The sequence below is a fragment of the Cervus canadensis genome, chromosome 24, assembly GCF_019320065.1.
Source record: "Cervus canadensis isolate Bull #8, Minnesota chromosome 24, ASM1932006v1, whole genome shotgun sequence".
NCBI classification, from domain to species: Eukaryota; Metazoa; Chordata; class Mammalia; order Artiodactyla; family Cervidae; genus Cervus; species Cervus canadensis.
The window spans coordinates 39361551-39384009 of record NC_057409.1 but is presented as its reverse complement, the minus strand read 5'-3'; the positions used below and the strand labels follow the sequence as shown (position 1 = coordinate 39384009).

The following is a 22459-nucleotide window of genomic DNA, read 5'->3' as shown; positions in this document are numbered from 1 at the left end:
GGAGTTAAACGTTGTCAAACAGAAGATAATCAGATGAGTGAATTTCCATTATGAAAATGAGCATCAGTGACACTCCTTTCTTTTTTAGACATAATCTTTCACTGTTTATACAAATATTGACCTCTGTTCCAGTCCCAGTTTGAAAACATATGGAAGTAATTTACATATTTTACCACCAAGAATGGAATTAGGGTATTAATGATACTGTTTCTTTAAGAGCAAAGACATTGAGTGGCAAGGAGCATGGCTGGTCAGGACCTGACAAGTCCAGTGTATTGCAGTGAATGTAGATTCACAACTTTCTGGTGTCTGCATCTCAAACTGCTCATTTCCCTCTCATGTACTTCCTGACGTCAAGCGCTGAGAGAGAGAGAGATCCTAAGTCTGTCCAAAAAAGTGACCATATAAAAAACCCAGAAGCAGCTGGAGAAGGAGACATATTCATAGTCTACTTGCTTAGTAACATCTCAGCTTTGGAGTATTTTTCACCTCATAGACTAGCCTAACTTTCTCTGTAGAACTTAATGTGTGTACCTTAAATTTGACCCTTAGGTAGAGTAACTGTATGTCCCCATTTTTCCAGGGCAGTCCTTCCTGGTTTATGTCTGTTGTCCTGGAATAATTATTAATATGCCTCTTTCTGTATCCTGATTTGGATGATAAATCATATGGCCAGCCAGTGCTTCAGCCTTGGTGCTTGCTACTGTTCTTCCAGACTTTTCCCCTAGCTCTTCTGGTGAAGGAATGCCCTATTGGCCTCAGCTCCCTCCAGAAGAGATTGTTCTCAATTTCCTAATCAGAGGTGTAGCCTGAGGGTTCATCTCATTAATTGCAGTGAATGCAGATTTCAGAACTGGAAGAGACTTTAGAGACTGGTAGTTTGACTACTTTTTAAAGGAAGTAAATGATCTTTAACTGATGTAGAACAAATGACTGTCTTATGGTCCAATGTTTGTCTTTCCTAGTAGTCTTCCCTAGAGCGCAAGGGTCTTTTTCTCTACATCATCTCTTTCAAAACAGATGAGTTTGCTTGATGAACCCACTCATAGCCTATCATGACCAGGATTGTCCAAAAGAAAGCATATAGTTCTTTCTTTAAAGTAAGGGATTCAACTTATTTTCCAAAGAAGTCATTCACTCTTCTTCATTAATGACTTTTCCAGGCTCTAGGGATTCTTAGTAAGTAACTTTTCCAGTTACTCAGATCCTTCCTTGGCTTTTCCATAATGAACCTCCATGGAGGAATGTAAGATATAAACTTTTGGAGTTTTGACCACCTGACTGTTCATATATCTTCTTTCATTAGACACACCATCTCAAACTCAAGGATGCCAACAAATATTTATATAGGGAAAACTTCTCTTTGTATGAATTTTCAATGTCTAGATCTTTTTTTTTCAATGTCTAGATCTTAATAGCAGTTCTCTTTGTATATTTGTTAATGATTCTGAAATTCTTTCAACATAAATTTCTAAAACTTTTTCTTGTGACACATGCTGGAATCAGGATCATTTTGAGCATGTTTCAATAATAAAGATGAAATCTGAGAATTAACAGTGTAATATTTTGTCTTTTACCCACAGTATGGTCTAATACAAATTGAGTGACTTTCCTAAGAAGCTCTTCTCCAAATCAAATGTAGGAACCTAGACTGCATCCACCTTGTAGCTATGCCATCTGGGACATATGACTTCCAGGATTCCAGGGAAGAGAGAGCTCTGATAGTCATGCCTGGATTTTAATGTTCAAACTGGAAGAGTGGACATCACTTCCACCCATATCTCTTGAGCCTAAATTCAATCTCTTGATCCCATCCTAAATGCTGGGAAAGCTATGAAGTGTAGTCTTACCATGCCAGGAAAAGAAAGACAAAATTCGATTGGGTGGATACTCCACGTTATTTCTGCCAGTCTCCTCCTTCATTGCTATGACTCTTGGTTCATCGCCATTTTTAAATAGCCTTGCCATTCTCTTGCTGTTGGAATTCAGCGTCTTCAAGGTGCTTACATTTGTTCTTCATATGTTAAATAAAATCATACTGTCTGCCTTTAGAGTTCAGGTTCTCTTCACTACCTTTGCGCAGATTCACCATGAAGGTGCTGAGTGAGAGGATTCCATAACAGTATCAAAAGAGAATTTCCTTATTCCAGTTCTTCCACTCTCTTCCTTCTTGCTTTGAACTTCCATCCTACATTTATCCCTTTACTTCCAAAGGCCACCTCTCTTTCATCAGATAACCTGCATGAGAAGCACTATAGTAGCTGGGGTGTATAGCTTTTCTGTAACTTAAATGCCTAGAAAAAAGATGTTTATTTCAGAATTTAAAATGTTCAGAATTCCTTTTCATCAGTTCCCTCACATTATTAGATAACCAGAACCAAACGCCCAGTTGGCTGATCATCAAAGTAAAATGACAGTTTATACTTGGAACCATAATTGCTAAGTAGATCAGTATTAGCCTGTTAGAACATTCTGTTCCCGACAGGAAATTCTGCTAGGGAAACTGCAGAGGGGAGAGGTGGAGGAAAGGCCTTGGAGAGCATCTGCAGGCAGAGATTGCCAGACAGCTTATCTTCAGGCTTACAGAGACAGTTGACCTGCTCTTTCTTTGCAGGGTGTGGCTGGAGACAGGCTGCCACACCCCTAGCTGTTCAGTTCTGTTCCTCCAGTATTACTTGCCCCTCACTGAAAAGTCTTGTTTCGAAATTACATTAAGACTTTTATAATGAGATTACATTTCAGTTGGCATTAATTCATCTTCAGGAAGATTACAAATGCCCTTTTAGGATGAGACGGCGAATCTCTTACATTTGTGCTGATTTGCTTAGTTTCGGTTTCGGAGAGTGGCATCCTTCATCCCACCTTCCCAGCACACGGTGTGGGCCTGGCGTGGCGTGGATGTTCGTAGATGTTCGCTCACTCAGCAAATGTTGGTTAGGCACCTGCTGTGCACCAGGCATCATGCCACGTGCTGGGGTCACTGTGATAAGTGAGAGAAACAGTTTTAAGGCAGGGATGGCTTTGGTCAGACAGGAGGGAAGGATGGTGCAAGTGAGGATGTGGTGCTATTTATAGGAGGCAGGAGAGGGTAGCGCCTTTGTCACAGGGAGCATGTGGTCTTATGTCTGTCTCTATCTGTCATAGGCGCCTAGAAAAGTGGCTATTTCTCTTCTTTAAGATTCTCACATGTGGGAGATAGTAGAAATAGGTATATCTGTGATGGGCAAAAGACCTTGAAAAGAGAGAAATACGATAAAGTGACCTTTATCATATTTGGTGGTTAGTGGTTAGAATGTTATGATCTGCTTTTGTAATTACAAGCAAAAGTAGGGGGTCTAAAATAGCCTTGTTTTCAACTGTTAGACGTGCTCCAGGGATGATGTGGTTGAGAATTTTGAAAATAATGAAGTACCTGTAGAGAGAGGTAATTAAAATGCAGTTAGTGCAGCCTCTCTGCCTCTTGGTGTTGTGGAAATATTCCTGAGAGATATGTTGTCATGAACAACTCTGCTTATGCACATTAACTGCTGACTTTATTAACTAGAACTGAAAGAAGTTTCTGCACCCTGCCAGGTTCTCCCAAGTACGGAGAGCTGAGAACTGTCATTGAAGAAAGTGAAAGTAAAAGTTGCTCAGTCGTGTCCAACTCTTTGCGACCTAATTCTCCAGGCCAGGATACTGGAGTGGGTAGCCTTTCTTCCCAATCCAGGGATTGGACCCAGGTTTCCCACATTGCAGGTGGATTCGCACCAGCTGAGCCACAAGGGAAGCTCAAGAATACTGGAGTGGGTAGTCTCTTCCTTCTTCAGCGGATCTTCCCAACCCAGGAATTGAACAGGGGTCTCCTGCATTGCAGGCGGATTCTTTACCAGCTGAACCACAAGGGAAGCCCCCCTCATTACATCTGCTATTACTGAGATTTTGAGAAGGGAATGAGTAGATGGTACTGTAAGTTAAGTTAATTTCAAATGGAGAATTTTTAATAGACACACATTTGATTAGTAATTTCAATAGAAAAACCTGTCCAAGATACAAGCATCTGCCTTATTTCTGTGTTGTAAAAGTTATCCTTCAGCTCACACCAGAAACCAGGCTGGACCAGACGCTCATGTGACTCCCAATTACTCTGTTGATTGGCTCCAAGCCTCCTCCAGACCCTCCACACTGGGTCATAGGAGAACCACATCAGGTGCAGCTCTCAAAATGATGCAAAATCCTTGAGTCCTCCCATCCTTTTGTTAAAGAAGCAGTGTCAAGATTTTCCCAACAAGAAAACCTACTGGTAGGAGAGTTAGGGAAGACAGAATGTCAGAGCAGGCCTTCCTGAGACATCGTCTGCTCCAGCCTTTTTTCTTACAGAAGAAATGGAGACCTAAATATAGGGCACACCCTTGGCTCATCGTTGAACCCACTGTTGTCCTTCAGTTACTATTAGGACTAAGTGAGTTCTCCCCTGATAGTCCTTAGAGCAGTGGCTGGGATGTAGTGAGTACTCAGTCAATGTGAGTGATCTCTTGTTACCATTATTTCTAGTGGTACAGCTGAAACAGGAACCCAGATGCCCTAGCAGTTCTGTGCTCGTTTGGAGGCACATATTTTGTGTTTCTTACCTTGTATAAAGGGAAATATGTTGGAGGAAGCTGAGTTAAAAATAGTGCCAGCTGCAGTGCCCGTTACTGGGCACTTACTCAGCGCTGAGTTCTCGTATGGGTGGTTTCGATTATTCCTGCTAGTATCTATGCAATTCACACTCTTTTGTCTTCGTGTGACTCATGTAAAGGCTGAGCTGGGAACCTTGCCCATGGTCACACTACTAATAAGGACCTGGGCTAGGTTTTAAACCTCATTCTGACTTCAAAATCTATGTTCTTAACTATTATTTTATTCCAGGAGTTAGCAAACTGTGGACCGCAGGCCATATCTGGCATTTCTGCTTTTGTAATCCTCGAGTGAAGAATGTTTATTAAATTTCCAAATTGTTGCAAAAAATTAAAGAAAAAAAATATTTCCTGATGAGTGAAAACTGTGTGAAATTCAGATTTCAGTGTCCATAAATGAGGTGCTATTGGAACACAACTGTGCAGCCTGTAGTGACTTAGATGATAAAACAGCAGAGTTGAATAGTGGTTATACAGATCCTGTGACTTGAAAAGCCTAAAATATTTTCTATCTGGTCTTTTCTCTGTACTCTTCCTCAATGATTGTTTTGTGTTTCCAGTTAGTTAGAGTGTAATTGTGAATTTTTATAGCGCTCATCTTCTCCTGTTACCTGCCTCCTTGTTCCATATTAACATATCAATCAAATGATGCATGTGTGTATAAAAAGAGTTCATCTTTAAGTTATCTGTATTTTACCCTTTTTAACAGATGGAGGAGTGATTTGTTGCTGGATAACATTTGGCACTGTTGATGACATCTGTTCTGCCCTTACTGTGGACAGGAGCACTTTGTGGTTTACATGGCTCTCACATCCGTTTATTGAGCTGGTTATTTTTAAAACCTCCAAGTATCTTAGATGTGGAAATCACTGTATTTTCTTTCCTTTGTAGTGGTTTGCTGTCTTCTGATTATGTGGAGATTCACTATGAAAATGGGAAACCACAGTACTCTAAGGTATGGTCAGCAGCATATGGACATCCTATAGTATAAATATTCTTGTTCATAGAACGCTGTTCATTGCACACTGCATTGTTTTGCTGTCTGTCTCACTAAAATCCTGTGGCCTCTTACAAAAGCTATTATTTTTAAATTTAATATACATTTAGGAGAAATTTATTAAAATTTGCAAATGTTTGAGATAAGATTAAATGCCCCAGTCAATAAAGAAATGTTCATTGTTTTGGTTATACACACGATCTTATGTAAGATATCAAGACTTCTCCAGTTCCATGGCAGCCCCAGGCTCATGGTCAGAGAAACTGAATGATCAGACTGGAGGGGCTGTTAGAGGGACTGTTTAGTCCAAGGGACTTTGGTGCCCAAGGACAGAGGACAGATGGGGAAAGGAAGATGTAGGGAACCTTCTCCCTCTCAATCTTCACAATAGTTCTGTGATGTGGGTATTATTATTACCATTGTGCAAAGAAAGACATGCAGGCAGAAAGAGGACAAATAAACCTTCTCATGGCCACCAAGCATTGTCATATCAGTGCAATTGGGTGCTTGATTTCCTTCATTGGAGATTAACTGTTCTTTTCATAGAGAATCAATAAGGAAAACTGGGTTTAGATTAAACAAGAGAGAGATTACTTGTATATAAGGAATACAGTTGATCTCCCCCAGTCAGGGTGAAAATTCCCAGAATGGCTGCATCCAGAGAGAGACTCTGAGTTGTAGGAAGGTTACGGAGCGCCTCTGAGCATGAGGTGTGTCCGTGGATGCCTCAGGCATGGGATGCAAACAGAAAAACAAAACAAAGTGGGGAAACACGACTGGATTTGTTTCTTGATTGCTAATGAGCACTAGCACAAAAGTGTGGGCTTGCTGGGTTGTACAGTGTGGGGAACTGGGCTGGTGCATCTCATATCCTCTCCGTAGATATTTCTAGGTGGCCTGAACTAACTACTGCCCAAGGGTCATGGCATTTCTTAGGATTTATAATTGCCCATCTAACAGTGGGCACATTTGTAATTTGATGTATGTTCCAAACCTTTGAATTTTATGCCCCAGATTAAGAACTTTCATGTATTACCTTTACTAGTCTGTCACTTCTCGCCTTAGGCCGCATCTTGGGGTGTTGTCGAATCTCCCTAAAAGTTAGTGTTGTGGAAAGTGAACAGAAATGCTAAATCAAGCTCGGGAACAGTGCTGCCTGGCATTTGTACAAACCAAAGCTTCTGTCAGCTGTGCCAGTGCTGGGAGCACTGCAGATGCTGAATCATGAGTCTGGAGAAGAGAAGATTGCAAGAGACCTTTACAGACTCAGCAAATGAGCCACCTTTGCAGGCCTCTGTAACCTGATCCAAACTTCTCACTAAGAAAGTATTTTTTTTTTTCTTTTAAGGAAATGGAATAGCTAATTGGCCTCCAGAGTTCATTTGAGGTCCCAAATGGAGGTCCTATCATGGATTAGACATGTCGAATCTTGTATCAATTGTAACTGAAATTTAAAACAAAGAGTATTTTAGCACTGACAAAAGAAGTATTCATTGCAGTTTCATGTTCATTTCTTTTTTCTTATTTATGACCCATTTTCTCCAAACAGCTTGTATACCCAAATTACTTGCTTCATATCTAATGAATAAGTGGTAACAGTCTGTTTTTTATTTGTATGTATCTATCTATATATATGGGCTTCTCAGGTGGCACTAGAGGTAAAGAACCCACCTGCCAATGCCAGGAGACATAAGAGATGAGGGTTTGATCCCTGGGTCAGGAAGATCCCCTGGAGAAAGGCACAGCAACCCACTCCAGTATCCTTCCCTGGAGAATCCCGTGGACAGAGGAGCCTGGTGGGCTGCAGTCCATGGGGTTGCAAAGAGTCGGACATGACTGAAGTGACTTAGCTCACACCTATGCCTCTCACACTCCCAAACCCAAGTTGATATGGTATACATTATCCTGTGGGAGAAATTTTTAAAAAATATATACATATTTTATTTCATTAAACAATATAAAGCAAATTTTTAATGAAATATTTCAGATTAGAACATTTTTAACAAACATGGCAATGTTCTGTGCCAATTTGTACATGCTTTGAATTAATCTAAATTACATAATGATAAAAGATAAACCATTTAAGCATAAATGGATGAATGAAATAAATGTATATTTCACAAAAGAAAAATGCAAATGGCTGGTAAATTTTTTATAAGTAAATGCAAGTTAAAATGAGAATACAAATGGCATCTTTTAAAATGTTAAATTATCAAATTTCTTAAAAAAATCATAATATCCAATAATAGTCACAATAATATAGGTGGGGGTATAAATTTGAGGAACATGTCTAGAAACAACTTGATTACAGTTATCAGGAATCTGAAAAAAAAGTTCAAATCATATAAATGGATCTTGAGAACTTGTTTAGAGGTTTCAGTAAGGGAATACAGCTATTTATATATCCGTGATGGAGGAATGGTCGTTCTTTCAACTTCCAGGAAAATGACATTAGTATTGATGAAGGAATAAAGAAATACCCAGCTCCTCAGACCAGCAGAATACTGGAAATAACTTAGGCAATGAAAGCTACAACCAGATCATTTATATAATCCCTTTTGAGCTGTTCATTTTCCTTCTGAGAATCAAGTCCTAGGTAATAATCAGAACTTATACCCATATATTTACTTGCAAAGTTTTGGTAATTTACAGTAGAACAGAGAAAATAAAATTTTTTTGTAGCCTAACAATATTATAAATATTTTAACATGCATTAAAATTTCTGCTAAACTTTTGTTTTTAAAAGGTGTATAATATTGTATCCAATTCATTTGCTATAACTTGTTTAATCCCACAATGATAAACATTTAAAATTGCTTCTAATATTTCACTGTACAAACAACTTTAAGTGCTGGTTCTTAGTCACTTAGTTGTGTCCGACTCTTTGTGACCCCATGTGACCCCATGGAGCCTGCCAGCTCCACTGTCCGTGGGGGTTCTCCAGGCAAGAAAACTGGAGTGGGTTGCCGTAACTTTAAGTAAAACCCGTCTAAATATATTTTGTGTACTTCTTTAATAATTGCTTAAGGATTACTTTCAAGAATGGAATTTTCTGGGTTAAAGAGTTGGTACATTTTTAAGGCTTTTGCCACATATTCACAGTTTTTCTTTCTAAAATTTTGTATAAATTCATACTCCTACTATCGTTGCATATCTATTTTTAAAAGTGTGTCTTTAAAGTTCACATTGTGTTCCATGTTAAGAAAATCTTCATACCGAATACCAGAATAGAAAATTAGTATGTAAGAATGGCAAGTTAAGTAAGCCTGTTTTTACACCTTGCAACCTTTCTTCCAAATACCTCAAGTTATTTAGACAAAAGTACACACGTGCATGCATATATACACACACACAATTATTCATATGACTAGGGAAGAACAGAATCACTAATAGCTTACTTGACTTTAAAGTGAAATATAAATGTGGACATTTAAAATATTCTGGGAATTAGTTTCAAACAAAATGATGAGTCACACTTCAGAGATACTACATGTCTGCTGCTGCTGCTGCTAAGTCGCTTCAGTCGTGTCTGACTCTGTGTGACCCCATAGACAGCAGCTCACCAGGCTCCGCTGTCCCTGGGATTCTCCAGGCAAGAACACTGGAGTGGGTTGCCATTTCCTTCTCCAGTGCATGAAGGTGAAAAGTGAAAGTGAAGTCGCTCAGTTGGGTCCAACTCTTTGTGACCCATGGACTGCAGCCTACCAGGCTCCTCCGTCCATGGGATTTTCCAGGCAAGAGTACTGGGGTGGGGTGCCATTGCCTTCTCCCATGCTACATGTCTAGGTGTTCCCATTTCATGACTACCAAGCTCCTACCTAGTTCCCACTTTTAACTAAGAAGAGGTTAATGTCTTATGCTTTTATTTTTGTTGAATTAAAGTGATTTAAAGGGGCTTCTTTCCTTGTGAAGTGAATATAGGAACTGAGAGGTCAACAAATTAAGTAGGCAGGATAGAATAGGTGCCAGGTATTAGTAAATGCATATGAAAGAACTTTGCTTCTGCACCAACAGTTCCTAGCATGATGCTTTGCACACAATATACAACAAAATAACTTTGTTGATTTGTTGGTCAACTTTATTGATGAACCTAGTAACATAAGTTATTTTTTAGTGTATCAGTTCTAAAGGAGTTAGGCATCAATATAATGGTATAATAGTTCATTTCCAATTTAGTGTATTTCTATTAAATCCCTTTTAAGTGAACCATTCACTTTAAATGCTTGCTAATACTTTGGTTTCTCTTTTTATTAAAAGAACTACCAGCAGTGTAAGACTGAATGGATAGATAACAGTGGTTCTGTCCCCACCTCCGTTGTTACTCTTCATTTTTATTGGGTGGGGATATTGTCCTTTCCTAACGGTATTTTCTCACCCTGGCTTCTTCCTATTTCTTTGCTCACTCTTGCCCAGGGAAGAAAGAATGCTTTAACTGATGGGAAGGAACTGAGCATGTCTACATAGTCCCTTCCTCTTTTTTGGAGGGTGAGATTCACCTCCCTACAGGAAGAACACATTTTCTCTACTTTCCCATATTCTAAGTTGTTCAGTGGTAGCCTCTGTTTATTTTTGGCTGCCCTACTTGGTTTGTGGGATCTTAGTTCCCTGATCAGGGATAGAACTTGTGCCCCCTGCAGCGGAAGTGCGGAATCCTAACCACTGGACTGCCAGGGAAGTCCCACAATTCTATTTTAATATATTAAAACTCACTGAATCACAAGAGTGTCTCAAAAAAAAAAATCTCTCAGATAGGTACTGGGAGTTTATTTACCCACTCTTTCAACAAACATGAATCCTTTGGTCCTTTAAGATTGGCTTCTTCATGAGCCTAAGTGACAATACCATTTTTATTCATTCATTAAACAGCTGTTGATTTCACTCACTCTGATCTCATCATTGTTCTAGAAGCTGGATATGCAATGACAAACCTAGCAGAAAAAAATCCTGCCCTTGTAGGTTCTATATTCTATTCTCATCTTGGTTCTTTTCTTTGTCATTTTAATCACATTGCCCTCCTAGAATTTTGTGTGTGTGTATGCTTTCCTTATCAACTCATCACCATGGTCAAGCTCAAACTCACTTCTTCCATGAATGCTTCTTGGCAGAGAGTATTGTCAGAGGCAATGGGCTTCTGTGGGCAAGGCTCTTGACTGGGAGCTTAAAAAAAACACTCCCCAGGAAATCAAGAGAGCATCCCACACTGGCTCCCTACAAAGTTATTTTAAACCTGAATAGTATAACTTGTGTGAACTATTAAAAATGTATATAGCACTAAAATTTATGTAGTACAGCTCTATATATAAACATATAAATTAGAACATGTAAATGTTTTGATACCTGGGCATTTTTTCCCCTTGAGTTTAGCAAAGATAAATAATTAAACTGGTGTTGGGTTCTCAAGTTGTCCAATTCTCTGAAATATTTTTTTGTATCCTTATTTTGCATTATTCAAATTCAGGTATATGCATCCCATTTAAAGTCCCTTTGACGATGCAATAATGTCCATTTATTAGATTCTCCATTTTTGTTGAATGTTAGTACCTGACAGTTTTTAATCTGAAAATGCTGATGCCCATGGAGACACATATAGACTTGTGTCGTGCATCGAATGAGCCCTTTTTGATTCTCCTGCCTGCCGTTTGCCTAGTTGCAGGTCTGTGACCCCCTCATAGGTGGTGATCTCAAAGTCTCTGACCAGCGCTCTTGAACTGTCTGAGGCCTTCCTGATTGCAGAAAGCAACACTAGAGTCTGCAGATGTGGGATTCAGTTTAGCTTTGCTGTCTGCGGCAGAGCCTTTTAGCACTTTGTGACTCTCTCCCTATTTGTACACAGAGATGGCAGTTACTCTGTTAGGCAGCGAGGGTTTCAGATGGCTAGTACCTTGGATGGAGGCACCCTGGGAACTGACTATCCAGTGTCTTCATTAACAAGGCTCTCCCCCTGGAAGAGGCCCCTCTGACCTGACCTGCTCCTGTCACCCTGATACCCAAGAGAGAATACTTCTCAGCAGGGATTTATTTAATATGAAATACCCGAAGATCTTACTTTGTGGTGACATTAACAAAATGCTACAAAATCTGGACAGTTGCCAAATAGTATTTTTCTGGTGATGCTTTCTCAAAAACTTGGTGTAAATTAAGCAATAAGGAAGTCAGAAAGTCTTCTAATACTACTAATATTAACACTAAATTAGGACTTGCCAAATTGCATGTTGTGTTTAATATAACTACACAGGTTAGATATTAAAGCTTTCTTATGATGATAAACATCAGGGATTAGATGTTACTGCAAGTTTCAAAGTCCAGGAAGTATGGTGATCCACATCCACATATACCGTGAACTGAACAGTTCCCTTCAGATGATATTCTGCCGTAATTAAAACAGGTACCAATGACCTTTATGCTGAAAGAGCATCAGCTTTCAGTTTTCAGTGCAAGCGAATGAAACTGAAGTGTAAGAAAAGACTTGGAAATATTTTCTGGGAAAAAAGATTATTTGCAGGAAAATATAAAAAATAGAGCTTTTCTTAGAAAGGTCAAGTAAATATGACAGTATTTTCTGTGCACTTCTAACAGTCACTTGATTCAAGAGTGCTTTTTGGTGTGACACATAGTGCTCTGTAACTGGTCCAATGGAATTTACAGTTTCCTGTGGTTGTTTTTAGAATCATGGGAAGAGTCTGCTATTTAATTACAGGGTATTAATGTGGATTCTCAAATTACTGAAATGTGTGGTGACCATTTGCCCCAACAAGTTCCAGAGTTGAATATGCAAATAGAATTTGACATAGTATATAAAGTCAATATTTGTGCAAGGGGTAGAGTTTGGAGAAGCAAAAGCAACACTTTACAAAATAGTAACAAGATTGTAATACCAATTTTAGAAACCAACATTGAAACTTTATATTACAGTTACTAAAAGGAAACAAGCTAAGTTGATTGGGGAGTAGTCATTTGATAATTGGGTGCACCCTTTTACACACTTAAATATCATCTGAGGCTATTGTAATACAGCTTAATAAGCAGTGATCAAGATGACTGTAAATCGTCAATAAAAAGTCAAAGTCAATATTCTATTTAAGAAATTTGGGATTAACATATCCCCACTGTATATATAAAATAATCAACAAGGACTTGCTGTATAGCACGGGGAACTCTACTCAATATGTGTGTGTGTTAGTCACTCAGTCGTGTCCGACTCTTTGTGATCCCGTGGACTGTAGCCCACCAGGCTCCTCTGTCCATGGGATTTCCCAGGCAAGAATACTGGAGTGGGTAGCCATTCCCTTCTCCAGGGGATCTTCCCAACCCAGGGATTGAACCCAGGTCTCTTGAATTGCAGGCAGATTTTTTTATCATTTGAGCCACCAGGGAAATTACATTTCAATATTAAATTAAAAAAAATAGGAAACTTCTGGTTAGACAGTGTGGATTCCGTGCTTGTATTTATCTCTAGTTCCTTATAGTGACAAACTCAAGTAACAGCTAAGGATTTGTAAAAAGGGTAGAAACCCACGGGGATTAAGAGAAGAGAAGACAGCTAATAAGAGGTGTCCATAAGATGGCAGGCACTAGAAAGCAGATGGATTAAGAGTAATTGTCCTAGATTTGAGTTTTTCTTGCTCTGCTAAGTTCCACTGGGACAAAGCCAAGCAGAACCAAGCCAACTTGTGTTTCTTCACCCATAAAGCCCCAGGAATTGAAAGTACCAGAAAACAGAAAGATTGGTTGAAAGTCTACCTGGAGAAGGTACTAAATCCCTGATCTACTCCCTGCCCTGGAGAGCCATTCCTCTGCTTCAGTAGATGAGCTCAATTTGTAGAGAAAAATGGAAAGGAAGGGGCTTATCAGAGAAACAGTAGAAGTTTCCCAGAACTGAAGTGCATGCATTTTCTTTTTTTACTATTTTGATATATATTATTATTACCTGCACTGACACATGCTCAGATATGTTTCATGTGGAGTTGTAGGTTTTTTTTAAATTTTATTTTATTTTTATTTTTTTTAAACAATTATTTTGTATTGGAGTATTGTTGATTAACAATGTTGTGTTAGTTTCAGGGTGTGCAGCAAAGTGATTCAGTTATAGATATACAGATACTCATTCTTTTCAGATTCTTTTTCCCATATAGGTTATTACAGAATATTGGGGAGAATGCATTTTCTTGATTCAAAAGTGCCCAGCACAATCAATAAGCAAAGTCTCCCCTTGAGGTACATCATGAGATTTTGTGAAAATGGGTATGAATAGAATTTCCTGCAATCTTCTTGAAAAGGGAAACATAGATTGTGTGGACAATGTTTAACATTAGAATAATTTCCAATTCTCAACATTAGAAGATTTAAGAGTGTGCACAATGCCCTTGAAATACTGAGAGAAAGTAATTATCAATCTAGAATTCTCTACCCACCCACATGATGTAGTGTGACGATAGAAATGGGGTTTTCAACTTTCAAATTTATCTTTCATAAATACCTTTTCAACAATTACCAGAGGATGTGTACCTCCAGGAAAGGGGGTCATGAATGTAGAAGACATAGGATCTAGGATTCAGTACAGAAAGAGGACAGAGGAGTTCCCAGAATGATGCTATAGACCAGTCCTGGGATGCAACCATGCATCAGACCTAGCATGAGGGTGAAACAAGCGGGGTGTATCCAGGAACAAAATGGATTTGATAACTTACCTGCTATAATTGATCATAGGAGAAGAGTTGTAGATAATATTTTAGATAATAGGGTCTGTACCCATCTGAATATATGGAAAAGCAAAAAAGAAAAGTTCTCAAAAAATTTTAAAATAGAGCATGAAAGACAATGTCATCAGAGTGGCACAGCTGTGAACAATATTTGTGTAGTCATAATACAAACACTGTTATGACCAACCTAGATAGCAGAGACATTAAAAAGCAGAGACATTACTTTGCCAGCAAAGGTCCGTCTGGTCAAGGCTATGGTTTTTCCAGTGGTCATGTATGGATGTGAGAGTTGGACTGTGAAGAAAGCTGAGTGCTGAAGAACTGATGCTTTTGAACTATGGTCTTGGAGGAGACTCTTGAGAGTCCCTTGGACTACAGGGAGATCCAACCAGTCCATCCTAAAGGAGATCAGTCCTGGGTGTGCATTGGAGGGACTGATGCTGAAGCTGAAACGCCAATACTTTGGCCACCTCATGCGAAGAGTTGACTCGTTGGAAAAGACCCTGATGCTGGGAGGGATTGGGGGCAGGAGGAGAAGGGGACGACAGAGGATGATATGGCTGGATGGCATCACCGACTCGATGGGCATGAGTTTGAGTAAGCTCCGGGAGTTGGTGATGGACAGGGAGGCCTGGCGTGCTGTGATTCATGGGGTCGCAAAGAGTCGGACACGACTGAGTGACTGAACTGAACTGAACTGAATACAAACACTAAATATAATTTAACCAAAAGCTTCTGATGTGTGTTAGACTGTATTGTGGGCAAGAAGAGTTTTCGAGATTCTATATAAGGAAGGTAATTTCTAAAGTGAAATAAATTAGGATATAACAGTATAAATATTCCATTCAGAAATACATAGGTAAACAGCAGAAGAAACAGCTGAGAGTGTTAAAAATAGTTGCTATGGAGGTGGTGAGAGAAAGTGCTGGGAAACTGCTGTGTGTGTGTGTTTTTAAATAGGTCTTGCAGTTACTATTTGCCTTTGGAAAGTAATTTCATACATTATTTCTAAAAAAATTTATCAACTGATTTTCAAAGGTCGGAAAGCAAATCACCAAGTCTTATGTAGTTTTCTGTAAAAAATGATGATAAACACCACCTTTGGGGGAATCACCTCAGTTATGTAGAAGATTTTATTCCCTAACAATATCTGCTAAGTGTCTACTCCCTCACATGCTTAGGAAAGGTATAAAAGTTGTTCCAGCTGCATTAATGTCTTATTCTTGTTAAAGCCTTTTCTTCATTACCTCGTATATGCACCTGCATCTTATAGAAAAGTTGAAAAGTTGAGATTTCATAACAGCCTTGAGGCGTTTCTAGGGTCATCTCTGCCTTTCTTTTGGCTTTACAGATGCATCCCAAAGAGAAAGAATCATGCTGCAGACAGCATAATTTAACAATAAAATCTTCTTCTGTATTACAGGGTGGAGAGCACTGTTACTACCATGGAAACATCAGAGGTGTCAAGGACTCAAGGGTGGCTCTGTCAACCTGCAATGGCCTTCAGTATGTGGGATCTCATAGCGAGAATCACCTTGCTTTCATCTGTTTCTTTCACCCTTTCCATCTTGTCTTTCATAGATGTTTATTTTAGTGACTCTTCTGTACCAGTCCTGGGACAGAGACTGGATGTGGTGAACAAGGAGGGCTTAGTCTCTGCTCTCTTAACACTTAAGAGTTCGCAGGTGATTTAGAGATTAAATAAATAGTTATACAGATTGTTTTTTGATTGCCATTTTGGTGGGTACTGTGAAGGAGAAGGACAGGAACTTTGAGGGTGGCCGAACCTAGCCCAGAAAGGTTTCCCAGAGGTATCTCCCAGAAGAACTGTCAGTCAGCTTAACCTAAGGATAAGGTGAAGGTGGCCAGGCAAGGGTGGTTTGAAAGAAGAGGAGCCCATGTTTCAGTTTTCAGGCAGGCTCTTAAAAAACATTTGTAGGTGCCTTTTAGACTCAAACACAGTAGCGCTTTGTGGAAAAATCTGTTATGGCCATGTGAGGAAAAGGATCTTGAAAATCTTCTTTACACACTTTACAAAAAATCCTGTGTCTCTCAAAATTAAATGTGGCTCCCAACACAGAATCTTAATAGAAATTCACAATTTGCAAGCATGAAGATAATTCTGTTTGCCTCTTCAGAATCAAGTGTTTTAAATTGTTCTTATACACAAAGAACCTGTTTTCTTACAGATGATACTGGATTTGCGAATCAAATTTGTGCTAGTTGTACATGGCTCGGTAATAACTCAAGATATTAGAACAGCATCCATAGCCCTATCCCAGTTTGACCTTCTTATATGTTCATTTAATTCCAAAAATTCACCATACCAGGTATAATGTGTATACTTCTCTTGCACACGTTTTGCACTTTCTATAGCCTATACGTTGTCTAGTGCAGTGCTAGGACCACAGGGTGATTCCATGCAGATATGTGAATTTGATTTGAGGCAGAATAAAGGTATTTATTCAGGTACACTCATTTTTAAAGACAGTGTGTTTGCTATATGTGCTAACTCTCTTACTGTCGTTCCTTGTGTCGTAGTGGTATGTTTGAAGATCATACCTTTGTGTATATGATAGAACCACTGGACCTGGTTCACAATGAGGTGAGTGTGACTGTGACATCACTTTCTTTATGGGGCTTTATTTTTCCAGCATTTTGATTTTGAGCAATCAAGAGATGATCATGTAGATTTCAAAATGCATTTATCTAGAGCACTTTATTTCACATTTAGGCTGGTACCATGAGTTTTGAAGCTTAGGTTGCATGTCGGAGGTGGCACGTCAATAAGGGATGGTAAGAGGCCTCAAACATTTTGTGAAGCTAAGATCAGTTCTTCCCAGTCAGAAGAGAAAAAAGATAAGATGCTTTATTTTATACTGACCAATTTGTTTTCCTTTAAGCAAGCTTTTATTCTCATGGTCTTTAGATAGTTGTATGACTGTAAGCAAGTATATACATAACTTTTATGAGTCTAAGAATCTTCAGTGGGGAGATTTGTGGGTTCAACTATGATTACATTAAACAGTATTTATTTTTCTTTTGAGATAGGGAAGAAAATAATGTTTAGAGTCATGCATAGGCCAGCAACCTAGATAAGAAATCATGAAGGCATTATGTTAAGTGAGTTAAGTCAGCCAGAACAAGGCAAACATTATATGATCTCTCTTGTATGTGGAATCTAAATAACTGAACTTACATGAACACAACAGATTTGTGGTTACCAGAGACTGGTGGGGGAAATGAGTGAAGGTGGTCAGAAGAACACACTTCCAACTATAAGTTAAGTAAGTTCTGGGGATGCAGTGTACAGCATGTGATTGTCATTAACAATATAGTATTGTATATTTCAAAACTGCTGAGAATAGATTTTAAAAGTTCTCAACATGAAGAAAAAATCCTTAACTAAGTGAAGTGATGGATATTAACTACACTTATTGTGGTGTTCATTGTATAATATATACATCTATCAAATCATTATGTTGTATACTTTAAACTTTTCCAGTGCTATATGTCAATGATATCTCAATAAAACTGGAAAAAAGAAGTCGTGTGCTCTGATCATGTTGCTAACTAATAGAATGCAACTAAATTTAAAATTTGATATATTTATGTATTCCTGTTTCCCTGGTGGCTCAGATGGTAAAGAAATTTGCCTGCAATGCAGGAGGCCTGGGTTCAATCCTTGGGTTGGGAAGATTCCGTGGAGGAGGGCATGGCAACCCATTCCAACATTCTCGTGTGGAGAATCCCCACAGACAGAGGAGCCTGGCGGGCTACAGTCCATGGGATCGCAGAGTCATACACAACTGAGCGACTAAGCACACATATATTCATCAGTATTGTAATAAGGGCTTTCTACATGCTGGATATTATTTTAGGTGCTGGGGATAAAATGGTGAACAGAATAGACATAGAACCTGAGCCTAATAGAGCGTGTAGTCTTCAGGGGCAGAGACAGGAATAAAGGTGAATAAGTAATTTCATATGGTATGTTAGATAGTGCATACTAAGGAGAGAAAAATGAAGCTGGGAAGGTGGTGCATGCTAAGTCATTTCAGTCATGTCAGACTCTTTGGAACCCTAGAGACCGTAGCCTGCCAGACTCCACTGGCAGTGGATTCTTGCCATGGGATTCTCCAGGCAAGAATACTGGAGTGGGTTGCCATATCCTCCTCCAGGGGATCTTCCCAACCCAGGGATCGAAACTGTATCTCTTACATCTCCTACATTGGCAGGCAGATTCTTTACCACTAGTGCCACTTGGAAAGGTGGGGAGGAGAGTTAAAACTTAAATTAACTGTCCAGGGCAGGGCACAATGAGGTGGTGAGTTTTGGACGAAGACTTTCAGGAAATTAGGGGACTGGATGTCTATTGCAGGAGAAGAACAAGTGCAAAGGCCCTGAGGTAGGAGCATTCTCAGTGTGTTTTAGGAACTGCGAGAGACTTCTGCTGGCTTGGAGAGGAACAGTAGGGGGTGAAGGTGCTGAGAGGTATCAGTTGGGAAGTCGTAACAGTGAAAAGGACTGCTGATGGGAAAATAGCAGTTTGAAAGTGATAGCGTCAGGATATTGCAATCATTGATGGGGAGCAGAAAAAGTGTTTTTTTAATCTTTAGAGATTTAAAATGTAGATAAGATAAATTTGGAGGCAGGAAATAGTCATTCAGGCTATTGATAATAATAGTTGAACAGACAAATATTTATTTTCTTTGTATGGCAACATGTGTATGAATATGGGGTAATTTCAAATTTGAGGCAGGAAAGTCTTTAAGTTTTAACTGGTTTATGTTTGAGTAAAGCAGTATTATTTTTAACTGATAATTTAAGAATTATCAGATAATGAAGATCACCCCACCTAGACAGATAAAGACATTTTGATTAAGTAAAATATTTTTCCCTTACTCTACTTGTAGGTAGATGAACTGTGTACAGCACAATTATTTGACTCATACAGTAAAAAATTGACTTTGATTTCTGGCATTGATTAAGGATCCTGTGACCCTAAAATAAAACAAAAACAAAGCCAAAGAGCAAAACACCCCCTGCCCCAAATAACAACTCTCTAAGCCTTGAGTTTTTAAATAGGTGAAATGAAATAGTTTTTCATTGCATCCCTCATAGGGCAATCTTACACATTTGATGAATTAATAAATATACACGACTATGTCTATTAAACTGTTGAAGAGACTTATAAGGTGTTATTATCATAATGTTTAAAGCATTGGTTTTGCCTTGTTAAACCCATAATCCTATTCTTCAGGAGCTGATTGTTATACACTTAATGCCTTTTCTCTTTTGCCTTCCTTTTTACTGCCTGCCTATCATTCATGCAATGATTTATCCTCATCTTCACCATGGGAGAGGGATGGGAACAATGCTTGAAACTTTAGTTGGCTTTTAAAATTATGTTGCTAGTTGTGGGTTTCATCACTCCACGTATCTTTTCACCTGATACCAGAATTAAGAGTCTATGGTACTTGAATTTAGATTTTTGATATTTAATTTACTGTTAATTTTAGTATTCTTTGTAAGTCCAGTAATATGGAGGAAGTATTTCTTGTGAGAACCCATGTTATTTCTCAAATAATAAATGAATGGCAAAACTTTTATTTATTATAAGTCTTTTATGTAATTTAATAAGAGCACTTTTTAAAATAAGCTTTTTTTTCTGATTATAAAACATTGTGGGGAATTTGGAAAAGCGCAATAAGCAAATATTTAACTGAATAGTATTTATCCATTATGCCATCCCCTAGAGATAACTTCTCTTTACCTTTCAGTGCACATTCTTCCAGTTTTTCAGTGATACGTTCCCATATTTAAAAAAATAAATGGACCATTATTTTGTAATATAATTTTAACTCATTAATGTATCCTCTGAAACTCAATATTTTTGTTTGTTAAGTGGCAATAAAATATGCACCATATGGAGTGCTTGTGAGCATTAAATTGGTAAATTGGTAGCGCATCCGATGCACTCAGTAATGGAAGCTTATAGTGATGGAAATAAGACTTTAATAAAAGTGTAATATCTTGGGCAAAAGATATGGATATTTTCAAGATTTTTGATAGACTTATTAAATTTCTCTCTGACCTGTGCTACCAGCAGTGTGTAAGAGTGATTTTTGCCTTGCAACTGTAATTGACTATGGTTGTAAGAATTTTTAAACCTTTGCCAACCTGATGGCAAAAGTTGGCATATCTTTTTACTTGCATTTTGAAGAAGTGTTAAAGTGTTTGTCTTTCATTATGCAGTCATTGCCCATTTGTGTTTCTTTCTTGTGAATTTCTTATGCATGGGTTAGAAGAAAGTTAAGGTTTAAGAATAATAATGAAACTATGCTTTTTATCTAAACTGGGGAAATTGGATGATGCTCTATTTTATTTGAAGTTCAACTTTTAGCAAGACATATACTTTTCATTTTTGGTAACTAAGCCATCAGCATGTAAATGTTCCCATTTTAGGGAGAATATTAGAGAAAGTGCTTGCACTGTTCCATATAAATGCAATCATATCTTGCTTTTTAATTGACTAATTGTTTTTGTTTCAGAAAAGCACAGGTCGACCACATATAATCCAGAAAATCTTGGCAGGACAATATTCTAAGCAAATGAAGAATCTCAGTAAGTTTTCGTTAAAGTAGCCATTCTGTTTTATGTACTAGAAGCTTTGACTTGGAGCTTGGTAGACATGCAGGCTCGTTGGAAAGTGGAATTGGTTTGAGATCTGGAGTGAGCAGTGTTGGTAGGCAGTTCACGTGGCTTTCATGTAATGAAGCATGAAGAGTCGCTTCCAATGGAAGGACTGAAATATGAAACTCAGATGTAAGGCTGTGTTAGAAACTGCGGAGTGTGGCCATATTTAACAGAGTTATTTACAGGGAGGTTCATCCTTAGATTTTCATGGAAGTTTGCTGCTCTTTGATTAGCTGGTACTATCTCTCTTATGGTCTGGTTCTGAGGCATCTTAAGCATGCTGATTTGGCAAAAGCCGCTTTTGGATTACTGGGGTATGCAATGTTATTTCTGTATATCAGTACCAAAAGTTTTTAGTAATTTATGCAAAAGGTTACGCCATGCATTCTTCTTAATTCTAAAATAAATTAAGGGGACTTCCCTGGTAGTCCTGTGGCTAAGATTGCACAATCCCAGTGCAGGGGACCTGGGTTTGATCCCTGTTCAGGGAACTAGATCCCACATGCCACAATGAAGACTGAAGATTTGGTGCAGCCAAATAAATAAATAATAAAAACCCTCTAAAAAAAGGAAAGCATTTAAAAAATAAAGTGAATTAAGCATAGTAGAATTCTAAATTTTCAGATATCTAGGGTCAGGTGGTTGTGGATCAAATACGCATATTCCCAGGAGTCTTGAACAGCTCATTATGTTTTTCATGAGGTTTGGAAGAAAATAATGCTTTTGGATTACATTTGTGATCATGAAAATGTGAACTATTTAATAATTGGCGTGCTTTTTCCACCTTAGTTTATTTTGATTTTGAGAAGACAAATGCTATCAATGCTGCTATTCCCTCACATAATATTTTTAAAACATTTTTGCATTGAAATGCAGTCAAACATGCATTTTGGCCTTCTTTCCTTTTGCACAGGTATGGAAAGCAGTGACCAGTGGCCCTTTCTGTCTGAATTACAGTGGTTCAGAAGGAGACGGAAGAGAGCAGTCAATGTGAGTGTGACACTGAGTCACTAAATACGAATCCTGTGATTATATCATCGACAACTTTCATAGAGCTCCTCTGTGTTGATAAATGTATAGGGGCTTTGGAATTGAAATTATGTTCCTAGTCTATTTCATAATAGGTTAGAAAGCTGTAATGATGGGGACTGTTTAGTAATTACATGGTGAATGCTATGTAACCAAAAATTAATTCCACAGCATATGGATTACATGGTAATTTACTCGATAACTTAATGAGTAATTACACTGAAAATTGCACTTTTAATTTTTTTGACTGTGTCGCACAGTTTGTGGGATTTTAGCTTTCTGACCAGGGATTGAACCCATGCCCCGGCAACAGAAATGTGGAGTCCTAACCATTGGACTGCCAGGGAATTCCCCAAAATTGCACATTTAAGATAATG

At 38.4% G+C, this 22459-nt stretch overlaps 1 protein-coding gene across 6 annotated transcripts in view; it reads left to right on the top strand.

Moving 5' to 3' along the window:
• The window catches only part of ADAM23 (ADAM metallopeptidase domain 23), a 182626-nt gene that overhangs the window by 92660 nt on the left and 67507 nt on the right, over positions 1–22459 (top strand). For all 6 annotated transcript variants that reach the window (XM_043445578.1, XM_043445576.1, XM_043445575.1 and 3 more), the window contains exons 4-8: positions 5550–5613; positions 15778–15860; positions 16896–16959; positions 20909–20981; positions 21967–22043. In XM_043445578.1, coding sequence (XP_043301513.1) covers positions 5550–5613; positions 15778–15860; positions 16896–16959; positions 20909–20981; positions 21967–22043 — 361 coding nt within the window. The remainder of the gene's footprint in view (positions 1–5549; positions 5614–15777; positions 15861–16895; positions 16960–20908; positions 20982–21966; positions 22044–22459) is intronic.